The sequence below is a fragment of the Lytechinus variegatus genome, chromosome 7, assembly GCF_018143015.1.
Source record: "Lytechinus variegatus isolate NC3 chromosome 7, Lvar_3.0, whole genome shotgun sequence".
NCBI classification, from domain to species: Eukaryota; Metazoa; Echinodermata; class Echinoidea; order Temnopleuroida; family Toxopneustidae; genus Lytechinus; species Lytechinus variegatus.
Genome location: NC_054746.1, coordinates 30,740,114 through 30,752,679, shown reverse-complemented (window position 1 = coordinate 30,752,679; position 12,566 = coordinate 30,740,114). Strand labels below are relative to the sequence as shown.

At 35.4% G+C, this 12,566-nt stretch overlaps 1 protein-coding gene across 1 annotated transcript; it reads left to right on the top strand.

The window, feature by feature from the left end:
* Positions 1-1,286: 1,286 nt before the first annotated feature.
* LOC121418987 (uridine diphosphate glucose pyrophosphatase NUDT22-like) lies at positions 1,287-6,238 on the top strand. Its single transcript, XM_041613240.1, has 5 exons — positions 1,287-1,355; positions 3,660-4,135; positions 4,573-4,781; positions 5,734-5,827; positions 6,129-6,238. The coding sequence occupies exons 2-5, from the start codon at positions 3,662-3,664 to the stop codon at positions 6,225-6,227; spliced, it is 876 nt and encodes a 291-aa protein (XP_041469174.1). The 5' UTR covers positions 1,287-1,355; positions 3,660-3,661; the 3' UTR covers positions 6,228-6,238.
* The last annotated feature ends 6,328 nt before the right edge of the window (positions 6,239-12,566 follow it).

The following is a 12,566-nucleotide window of genomic DNA, read 5'->3' as shown; positions in this document are numbered from 1 at the left end:
AGTTATAAAAAACTCCATTGGAACTTGCCTCACCTCCTTTTAAATTGGCTTCACCATCATTTGTAGTACAGTTATGAAAACGTCCATTAAAACTTGCCTCACCTCCTTTAAAATTGGTTTCACCATAATACCAGTACAGTTTTTTCTTTTTAAAAACCTCCATTGAAACTTGCCTCACCTCCTTTAAAATTGGTTTCACCATAATACCAGTACAGTTTTTTTCTTTTTAAAAACCTCCATTGAAACTTGCCTCACCTCCTTTTAAATTGGCTTCACCATAATGTGTGGTACAGTTTATTCTTTATAAAAAAAACCTCCATTGAAACCTGCCTCACCTCCATTTAAATTGGCTTCACCATAATTTAGAGTACAGTTAATTATAAAAACCTCCATTGAAACTTGCCTCACCTCCTTTTAAACTGGCTTCACCATAATGTGTGGTACAGTTTATTCTTTATAAAAAACCTCCATTGAAACCTGCCTCACCTCCTTTTAAACTGGCTTCACTATAATGTGTAGTACAGTTTATTTTTTTTAATAACCTCCATTGAAACTTGCCTCACCTCCTTTCAAATTGGCTTCACCATAATATTCAGGTATATTCCATTCTTTTTTAAAAAACATTTTTGTTCACTTCCCTCACCTAGATCAATTGGCTATAATTATACACTATTCTTCCCTTAAAAAAAGAAAACCTGATTGTACTCCAGCCTCCCCTGATCTGACATTTGCCTCTATTATATACGTCTACTGTACATAGAGTAATTATCTCTTTATATCGGAAACTTCGTTTAACCGAATTGCCATGCACTCTCTCCCATGCGGACAACATGGAATAGTACACGTTAGGTATTGACAACTTCTCTCTGGAGCCAATGTTCCTCTCATATAACTCTCTGCATGCATGCACTTCTGTGTGCATGTTTGTATGGAACACACACGACCACAATCTAATGAATATTCATCGGCGAGAGTGACGTCATTTTACGAGTGTCCTTTCAAACTGAAGTATTAAGTGCCTACCTGAACGGGCCGAAATTATGGTTAGTCTTATTTCAGGCCATTTAACTTTTGATTGAGCTGGTCAAGTACCTGATTAACATATCAAGTCTTAATGTACTGTTAATTGTGACTAATGTCAGTGAATTAAAGCAAAATCTATCGAGGGATTGATTTTTAATGATTTTTTGATGAGCTATGATATAACACGTGAGTGAATGGGGGTCTGTAATACTCATGTGTGCCCTATGTCATGTTCTCGGATTTCTATTGTGATATTGCCATTAAACGAGAACTCTAGAGGGCGACATAGAAGTAACAAATTGCAGACGACGTAAACAAAATTAACCTTTTCGGTAAGAAAGAAAATATTACATTCATATTCACGAAAATCAGCAATCTGAATATTTCAGTATTTTTTTATCACGTACGTAACGTGTGATGTTTTGAATAAAATTTTATCGTCAACTTTCTACGTTGTATGGCAGTGTATCCTATTGCCGGACACCTTTATTTCAGTGCTTTAAAAATGACAACTAGAGGAAATACAATAAAGAAAAATTATACCTTGCTATTCCAAATATTCTGAAAATTATGAATATGATGAAATTATTTCATATTTTCCAACCGTTTTCTTTGCACCGCACTTGCCGCATACCCCTCCGCGAAAAACAATTGCGTGCGTGACAAATTATATTGTAATTCCGGACGCGCGCCGGACGGGTAAAAATATTCTTGATTATAATGATGTAAGAAAGAATTGGTGTGATTTTTTGGAGATTAATCATCTCATGAGTAAATTCTAAGTTTTTGTTTGCTTTCTTATAACGATTCTGATCAGATCTTTGTTATAAATTTGCGTTGGCTAACTAATTTCCTTTTTTTAATTGCGCGTTCGATATTGCACTCGTTCATATCGTAAGACTCAGTCATCAAGTTAAGTTCCATCGATGCGCTGTCGATCATTGACGGCTCTCCATCACGGTAAACCTCGCGCACGGCCGCGCCGGGTACGTACCGGGAACATTGAGAACTAGCCGTCGACGATTTAATCGATGGAGCGTACGAGATTGAAATTCGGCGAATCAGGTCCGTATTTCAATCAGAAAATAGATCAATTGGGATCAATTGTTAATGCCAAAACTGTGTTATATGTTATTTCAAGCATTTTCTGTCATTTTTAGAGAAAAATAAGGTAAAAGTTATATTTTCGCCTTGTTTTTGCAATCTCATTCTTTGAATTGATCTGTGATATTGAACTGCGGAAGTCTTACGGTACGAAATTGATTTCCTACGCAGTTATATGTGCGTCCGGAAATATGATAGTGTCCGGTAATACAATACGTCACTGTACCTCAGAACTGTGGTCCTTGGCCTTTTGGAGTGTGTATTGTTGTACGAGTGGACTTCGGTGGGCGTGGTGGGTGTGTTTGACAACGCCGCAGTACGGGACGGGACGTTTAGCGGCACGGGTAACTGCCCATGCTGCCTGTCGCTGTCACGTCCCGTGGCGGTGGTGCCGCGCTGTGCCTGGCCATGGGGCTAGTGCTACTGCCTGAGCTGCGGGACCCGAATCAGGCAAAAAAAATATTTGTGTTTTAATTTTCAGGGGCTGCTTTCCACAACCTTCTGCCTAAATCTGCTCATTAGATAGCATTGATTGAAGTAAATGGGGACTTTTCAATTTCAGTAGCATTTTTAAAAATGTATTTATTTTTACATTTTTTACCAAGCAGGGCTCAGTCGTGATTGATCAATCATAAATATAATCTAATTTTTGGGGGTAGATCTAACGTTAGATCAGTGAGTGGGGCAAGGTCATTTTCCAATGACCACTTCATGGAAAGGGAAAGTGAAGATCACCTTTAGGGGACATCCAACAATGCCATTGTTAAAAAGGGCATCATTGTATTCAAAATTTTATTCACAACAGGACACATGAGGTAGCCATTTATTTATATCATAAATTGGCATTATCGATATCATGATATTGGGAACCCTCGTTCACTTCATACAGCAGTGCTTTATTCAGTCACACGCACGGTTCCCCATTTCCACCTCCATTCACTTTGTACACAAGTGCGCGTACACAAATCTACGAGTGGTTCCCAAAACCACGATTTGGCCCATAAATTTATAACCTTGTACTAGGATGAGTGGAGGTAGCTAGAATGCTACAGGCCACCAAGGCCAAAACAGACAAAAAGAGCACTTATTTTGGCCTTGTGAATTTGAGCCCTAGCTAGCTTTACTGTTATACAGAGAAGGTCATCTATTCCAAGAAGTTTTAGTTTCAATAATTATTTGTTTCTGTTTATACACAGACAAATGGCTATCAATTTCAATTTGATGCAGAAATCATTTGTAAAAATGCACATTTTTCTTTCACAAATATGCACCACAGACGCAGAAAGTGAGGAAAATATTAAATTTAAAACGATTGTTTGAAAAATAATCACACTAATTTAACATTTTCAGTATTACTTTGCTTCTACCTTTTTTTTTCCAATTTGAAAAAAGGGAAATCTCCATCTTGCCCTTTTCTTGTCATTTATTATTTCATTTTAATCTTCTCCAACTTACATGTATTTTCTTCTACCTTTTCTTTGTGTATGTATTTTAAAACCTTTGTAAATTATGTACAATTTTTTTTATTATAGAGATGGATTCTGAAGTTACCCTGTTATTCACTGCAAGGTCTCCTATGGGCATCCCAAAACAGTCAATTCATGTTGTGCTAAGCAAAGACTACAATCGATCCATCCTGCCAGAACATGAGGAACATTTAGAAGAAATCTGGCAGCAGCGTCTGTCAAAGAACCCTCACCTTTACAATGGCTCCAAGTTTCGATTCCATGACATCTTGGAGGACCCAGCAGAAGGCGGTGTGTCTTTTCACCTTGGTCTAACAGACTACAGGGAATTCCAGGTCACCAACTGGGCACCCAATGCAGAAGAACTTCTCCAGCTGGGGAGCAAAGATATGGGGCGGACTCAAGCATACATGTCGGATCCCCTTGGTGTAGGATCCTTCGTGTTGACGGCTGATGGGTTTGTTATCTTCATCAGGAGGAGTAGTAGGGTAGGAGAAGCAGTGGGATTATGGGATATACCAGGAGGTCATCCAGAACCAAAGGTAAAGATTAATAACCAGTTATTACTTCAACAATTGTCTTATTTTTTTCAGCTGTTTGTTTTAATAGGTAATACCTTGGAAAATGTTTTCTTCTTTGTAATTTACAATAATTACTTTGATGAAATATTGATTATGACAGCATTTCACACTTTGCACTAACTTGATTATGCTAGCATTTCTTCTGATTTTTGGAAACTGATAATTCCTTTTATTGTAGAGCATCAGAATTGTCAATGATGATAGGCAGTTGTGGTTTGCTTTTACTTGACCTTGCCATGGTAAGAAAATTAATGGCACATGATTTTCTTGAATTTGGAAACAAGATTTGCATGAATACAAAAACAAATAAGTAAAAGAAAGTGCAAAAGCTTAATAATTCCTTGATTGTATCTGATACGATTCTTCTTATGATACTTATTCAATAATTAAAACTACAGGAAGTTAAAGGAGGATCAGCCAATCTCAATGACATGACCATAAGTGACTTAGACCCTGCTGCAGTGGTGGATGAGATCTTCCAGTCAACTCTTAATGAGATACGAGATGAAATCAACATCCCTCTGGAGCACCTAAGTGAACCTGTTCTTATGGGCGTGGCTCTCAATCACACCAGCTCTGGAAGACCTAGCTCAGAGTACTTTGTCAAGTGAGTTATTCATGACACCATCTACCAATCATCTTGAGCCTGCTGAACTAATATAGGAGGGGGTGCTTCATGGAAGACATCAGTACTGACTAAGTTGTCTGCCCTGAATATTTCAGTGAATTGGTTTGATTTGCTGAGAAGCACTACTCTCTGTTATTATGGTAACTGTCAGCTAATGACAACTTGTCATTGCATACATGCTTCCTTTGAATGAGCTCTGTAGACAGTGGTATACCACTTCATAATACTATTATTGAAATTCCCACAAACATACTCAATATTAACTGAAATGGAAGGAAACTGTCTTAGGATTATCAAAAAGATATGAGGATTTCTGTCTCATAGCTGTTATGAATTGGTTATTTTAATACTTCAACCCATATTTAAAAATAGGTATAGAGATCCCATGAATTGCTAGAAAGGGTTCAACTTAGGAGGGGTTTGAACCTTTTTACTTTCAACTCTAGATATTCTTTACAGCTAAATGTTGGTTCCAATAATTGTTGAGAATCAGACAGACCTTGTATTTCTAGAGAAGGTAAAACATTACCGACTGTGCTTCACAATTCTAGAAATAAAAATGTTTCCATACAGTATGGGCAAATACAGAACTTGAGTTTGATTGAATTGAATTGTACAACATCACTGATTGTTTTTCTCTAAAATCGTGTCCTCTATTGATTCTTTAGAAAAGAACTTGTATGGCAAAGAGCAAAATAGTTTAGTAGTGCTTCTTGTTCTGTGCTGGTTTGTTTGTTTAGAAAGTTTGGAAACTATAGTATTAATATTGCTTGTTTGATATATGGTCTTCAGATTTCATTAACTTCAACCAAGAATGAAATGAAGTAAGCAGATCTTTTGAAAGTTCTACTTTAAAAATTGTTTATTCTGGTTTGACTTCCATAAAAACCTGTATTCTTACCTATCATTGTTTTCAATCCATATTTTGTAGATGTGACCTCCCTTCGAAAGAGGTCAAGAGATTGTATCAACTGGGCGGGGCTGAAGCAGACGAGTCTTCAAGCTTAAAGCTGGTATCAATCAAGGTAATAGCCTCAACGTTTAAATCAAAGAATTTTCTACACACTTTACATATTTATTCAGAGTAATGTTGTTATCTGTAAACTAGAGGAGACATCACAGGCAATATATCAAATGAAAGTGCCATTTTTTTTTTTTTTTTTTTTTTTTGCCTTGCAATTACTTTTTTGACAGAAGTCTCTTGGACATATTTCTAATTCATCTTCTGCCATTGCACTGAGAATTGCAATAAGAAAAAGAGCAGCAAAATAAATATTCAAATCATTCCAAGGCATTGTGTTTTCTATTTGTTTGCCGTGTGTACAGGATATTCCATCCTTACCTTCGTCTCCCATGTGGTCAGAGATGTGTCCATCAGGAAAAGGGTGTGTTCTCCTCTACAACTCACTCATGTCAGATAGGTGATGACAGGCAGGTCGAGAAACTGAAATACCAATTCATCATTTTCTTCAAGCACGAAAGAACAACACAATGCTTGACTCTTTCCCTATGTGCAATTAGTGTATTCATGTTCTTCATGCACAAAAGAAACTGTTTACCCCTATCCATGTGTAGAAATTCATCTTTAAAGATAATATTTTGGCTGAAGGTGGTGGTATTTTTCCTGGTAAGTTGTTTGTTTTGTTGCTTATACTTTATTACAATGATTACTTCATTGTATTTACAGAGTTCCCAGAGGCCGAAATAATTAAGAAAAAACTGATAATTAGACAAAAAATAATCTATAATTTAACCAAATTTCAAAGTCTGTACAGCGGGGTTAGACGTTAGCAGTGGCCCGATGTTCCAGGGCAACGTGATAGTGGGGCCACCAAATTTCTGTAAAAGCTCACACTTTTTGATAAATTGTAATGTTTTCTATTGTTTTAGGGCCACCAAATTCGCTTTGCGGGCCCCCCAAAATATGAAATTGATGATTTTGGTGAACCGATCGGGCTTTCAAGCAAAAAAGTTAGTGTGGAGCCTTGTGTACAGTTTACTTTGATTCCTTAGATATTGTATCATCATGGTACTATCAAAAGTAGATTCAATCCTATGGCTCCAAATCAAAAGCCAAAATTTAAAACCAATGTATCCCTAAATTTATCCTTCCTCCTGAAACACTCTTGGGAAGTTACTTAATGGTGACAATTTATATTTTCAGCAAAGGACAATTATTGTCCTTTGTGCTGAAAATATAATTCTTCTATAATTAAACAGAGGGGAAAATATAATTCTTCTAGAATTAAACAGAGGGGAAAACAGACCAAGCTAAGAATAAATTGTCACCATAGAGTGTTTCAGGAGGAAGGATAAATCTTGGGATATTGGTTTTAAATTTTGACTTTTGATTTAGAGCCATGTGAATGAATAATTTTCCTCCAATTGCCCTGATGAGCCCTTGTAAGTTGAAAAATAGCTTGTGTAACTTTCTATAGGATTCAATACAAAAGTACAATTTGATGCAAACCAGGGGAAAGATTTTATGGGTCTGGGGGGGAATTCGCCCCTGAAATTCCCATAAGGGTCTAGTTTTTTTCATATATTGTAGGAAATTTGGGCTGATAAGCTCGAAAAGTAACCCTGGAAAAAAACATTTACTTGTCCCTGATGTGAACAAAAGTAGATAAATAGCCTCCATATAAATAGAGGGTTTCCCTGATTTGATTAATTCATTATAGAGCAACGCAGCCTTGTAATGAATTGATTGGTTAGGAAGTATCATATACATCACACTAAGAATTGGTCAAAACTGCATCATGTGACGCGACGTTATTCCGTCTATCATCGTGTCAGGGGTTTGACTTACTCTACATTTCTTCTATCAAACCCTCTGATAGTACTCGCAACCCCTGAGGGAGGGGCCACAAGTTTTGTTGCTACGTGCGCATCTAGTGGCTTAAGCTAATTGGCTGCTTTGCTGTGCTGCGGCAGCTCGGTCATGTACGCGCTGCCGACGGCGCACTGGCCAACTGGAACTATCAGTTGCCCAGCAGCAGTACAGCTCATTTAAATTACAAAGTGATTTTAACAAAGCAAATTGAGGTTAGAGTTTCACTAGTGGTCCTAACATTTAATCTGTTTGGGGCTAGAGGTATGTGATTAGCAATAAAGTATAATATGGACTGCTCTGTATTCAGATGACAGTGGAAATCATCACTCTCTTGGTGCTTTTCATACCGCCCCCCTTCTATCATTGAAGGGCTGGTATGAAAAGCGCCTCAAGATCATTTTCACAGTCATCCTCATGCGCCGCCAATATATGCATAATATTATATCAAAGGATGAGTTCTTTCGAAAATTTTATCTGATTAGTAATTATCTAGTTGTATCTTTAAGATATGAGATTAGTCAAATCCATCTGTGTATTTGTAAATTAGCAATTTGGAATGGATTATGGTAATGATAATGAGGGTGATGGTGATATTAATGATGATGATGACAATCAGATATTAATGAATATTAAAGCATGATGATATTTATGATATTGATAATGATGGTAATCAATTAAAAAAGAGTAATGATGATGATATGCCACTTCAGTTATCATTCTTTTTATAAAGTTCTATTCTAACTGGAAACTATTTTATATAGCGCCACCTTTTGATGAAGGTGCTTGGAGAAACAATCGATATTACTGTGAACAAATGTAGGAAACATTTTTCACCAGTTTAAAATTAAGGCTTTGTTTTTGGCAACAAGAAGCCCAGTACTTATGTGCTTGCTGAGTTATCTTCATTATTCCCTGGTGTTTTGATAAAGAGGCACTTAATAACCACTACACATTCAAGTCTGATATGTGATAACATATGCATTCAAATGCTTGCTAACAATAAGAATTTAAAAGATATTTGAAATTTAGATGATGTGAATTTGAATGATTGAGAATCTGATCTAGCACAAGAATATGTTTCATTTGTAATTTGATCCATAGCTTTTCTTGCAGCTTTTTGACACATTCCCTATATCATGGATATTTATTTATTGTATCATTATTTATTCATCATACAGTTATGCTTGTGTCTTATTTTAATGAATAGATGCTAATGTGCTGTTAAAACAGTTTTGGCCTCGGAGGGAATGTGCTATATCAAAATAGGTTATTATTATTGAAATCATCATTATTTGGAAAGGTGTTTGATAACATTCTGGGCCCATTATAGAAAGATTTGCAATCAAATGAAACTAAAAAAAATTAATTCAAATCCGAAATGCTCACTTCTTATTGGTTGAAAATTAAATTGTGTTTGATTGTAAACCTTTCTGTCTTAGACCTGGACTCTATTTCATAAAAAAAAGTTGTCATAGCAACTCTTGTTGGAATATCACCTTTCACTGGAAGAGCCAATCAAGAAACAGAATTTTCACTGTTGTCATGGTGATTGACTTCAGTTGCTATCATAGAAACTTTTTTATGAAATGGGGCCCTGCTGTTATACAATGACAAACAGGAGCAAGTGATCAGCAAAATTTATAATTTTTTTTTCATGATTCATTTGCTTTCTTCTGGGCCAAATTTTATGCATGAGCGCTCATTCTGCAAAGATATATTAGACAAGGCATATGACGTTGCATTGATGTCAGTATATTAGCAATAGGTACTTCTGACCTTCTCAAGGAAATTTCACTTGGAAATGTCATTTGCATCCTTCTACCAAAATAGGTCAGAAGTAGGAGGTGTTGTGGCCGGGTGGTCTAAGGCGCCTGGCTATACATGAAAAGTCCGGGGTTCGATTCTATGCCTGTCAGTAAGGCATTTAATCTACAATGCTCTTTTATCCTGATTTCAAATCAATGGAAATGCTGTTTGCATTATTGGTTCTAGGTGTGAACTTGTTAAAAAAAAGGGGTCAGAATGGAGTAATACAAAATTGGTTTGTGGACAGTCAGCAATATTTGCATGTAATTGTAAACAGGCATTGTTTTTTTGTCAATTATCGGTAGCAAAATATGTTTAACATTCCAAATAATGTGCCTTGTTATTTATGACATTGAATGAAATTTTAGCTGCATTTAGATGTAAAGCAATATTTTTGCATGTACTGATATGTATGTTATTATGCAGTTGCATGCTCTGTGCATGCCCATGTAGATACTACTACATTATAGATATTATAGAAAAGCTGATTTCCTTTGTATAAACATATATAAGAACTATGTCTATTTTTTGTAATATCTGATTTGTATGAAAGATGTAAATAATGTATTTTTTAATCTTGTGTCATGTGGGCATTGGTATTAAAACAAAACAAAAAAGCTAGGGAAAAAGTAAGGTTTCTTGAATGCAAATTATATGATTGCATGCAACTCCTTTGATTAATACTATCCTAAATTGAATGATATCTATATGATTATATCTTGAACACATCTGCATGAATTCCTTTCTTTTGAGTGGTCTTTTAAAAAGATCCATATGCCATATGTTATTTTTTTTTTGTTATGAGGGTTAAAAAGATTATGGTGATTTAAAACTTAAGCATGATTTAATCATGTAATTACTATCATTGATTTCTGTTTTTTTTTTGTATTCCAGGTGTATCAGAAAGAAATGTAACAGTGGATTTTAAGTACTTTGCATTCAAAATGGTTTTATTTTTGTTTGAATTGATGTTTAGCATCTTCGAACAAAGAGAGTCCTAACAAGATCATGGAGTTTGATGAAGTGATTTCAGATCTATGCATTTTTCCTATAACTTGTTTTTATATTTCACATACTTTAGCAAAATAATTGTTTCAAGTAAAAAATGTTAGTTATACAGATCAAGAAGCCTTGAAACTCCCAATGTTACAAACAAAAAATGTTGTAGGCAAAAGTACTTAAAATCCACCATTCCGTTTTCCTGGGACACCAAGCTTACCGATAATTCACATTTTGTTTAATCAATAATATTTTATTTTACTTTGTAGATGAAGAAATATATATTGATATTTTCAAATAGATATTGTATAAATAAATCCATATAAAATCAAATAAAGCTAGTCTTATACTGTTTGTTTATTTAGGCTATTAATTTTAGTCAATTATAATTTCTTCCTGTTTTATTCGATTTTCTTTTCATCACAAATGGCATTGATTTATAAAATCATTAATTTGGGGTCCAGTACAAATGGAGATTAGTCTCTTAAATCTGTGGTTGGAAGCATTCAAAGATTTTTATAAGAATTTTTAGAATTCAAGCCAAATAGAAAAAAATGTTTTGAACGGAAAGGACAATTAGAGAAGCGGAAACTTGAACAAAATAGGACAAATGATAAATAAGTTATGAATGTTCAAAAGTACTAATCACCATAACAATGCAGACTTCAAATTGGTCTCAAATGTTCTGCAATGTAGGATAGGGACTACCTACCTCTATTTCAAATCTTTTACTCAGAATATTTACTTATTTCAGGACAGTTAACAACAATGCTGTCAATATGAGCCTCAAATTCCAGATATTTTAATACATTTCAAATGGAATTTTAGTAGTCCTGATCACTTATCACAGTGTACTTGTTAAATTGAGATTTACATATTTTTAAAATGGATTCTTTGCCCAATTTCTTTCAAAATTTCACTATTTTATTTTTTTTGTCTCACCTGCATAGCAGAGTGAATCTATAGGCGCCGCTTTTCCGACGGCGTCAACATCGAATCTTAACCCGAGGTTCAGTTTTTGAAATGACATCATAACTTAGAAAGTATATGGACCTGGTTCATGAAAGTTGGCCATAAAGTTAATCAAGTATTACTGAACATCCTATTAGAGTTTCATGTCACATGACCAAGGTCAAAGGTCATTTAGGGTCAATGAACTTAGACCATGTTGGGGGAATCAACATCAAAATCTTAACCCGAGGTTAAGTTTTTGAAATGTCATCATAACTTAGGAAATATATGGACCTAGGTCATTAAACTTGGACATAAGGTTAATCAAGTATCACCAAACATCCTGCATGAGTTTCACATAACATGACCAAGGTCAAAGGTCATTTGGGGTCAATGAACTTTGGCTGATATGAGGGTATCTACAATTACAATCGAAACTTTAAAAGTTTTTGGATCTGATTCATGAAACTTGGTCATAATAGTAATCAAGTATCACTCAACATCCTGTGCAAGTTTCAGGTCACATGATCAAGGTCAAAGGTCATTAAGGGTCAATAAACTTGGCCGAATTGGGGGTATTTGTTGAATTACCATCATAACTTTGAAAGTATGTTGGTCTAGTTCATAAAACTTGGACATAAGAGTAATCAAGTATCACTGAACATCCTGTGCACATTTTAGGTCACATGACCAAGGTCAAAGGTCAATGAACTTTGGCCATAATGGGGGTATATGTTGAATTACCATCATAACTTTGCAAGTTTATTGATCTGACTTTTGAAACTTGGACATAAGAGTAATCAAGTATTACTGAATATCCTGTGCAAGTTTCAGGTCACATGATCAAGGTCAAAGGTCATGTGAGGTCAATGAATTTTGGCAACATTGGGGGTATTTGTTGAATTACCATCCTATCTCTGTAAGTGTATTGGTCTAGTTCATAAAACGTGGAAATAAGAGTAACCAAGTATCACTGAACATCTTGTGCGAGTTATAGTAGTTTTCAAAGTCAGCACTGCTGCTACGTTGAATCGCGTGATGCAGGTGAGACGGCCAGAGGCATTCCACTTGTTTCTCCTTAAAGTTGCAAAAATAATTTTGGTTGCTTAGTTTGGATTTCCCACAAAAGTTTCTTGAAATACAATCCCCAAGCATTTGCCTACCACCTTCCCTCC

Coding starts and splice junctions, on each gene's coding strand:
- LOC121418987 (XM_041613240.1), top strand. CDS start 3,662: ATGGATTCTGAAGTTACCCTGTTATTCACTGCAAGGTCTCCTATGGGC. Junction 4,782..5,733: donor AGCTCAGAGTACTTTGTCAA/GTGAGTTATTCA, acceptor CATATTTTGTAG/ATGTGACCTCCCTTCGAAAG. Junction 5,828..6,128: donor TAAAGCTGGTATCAATCAAG/GTAATAGCCTCA, acceptor CCGTGTGTACAG/GATATTCCATCCTTACCTTC.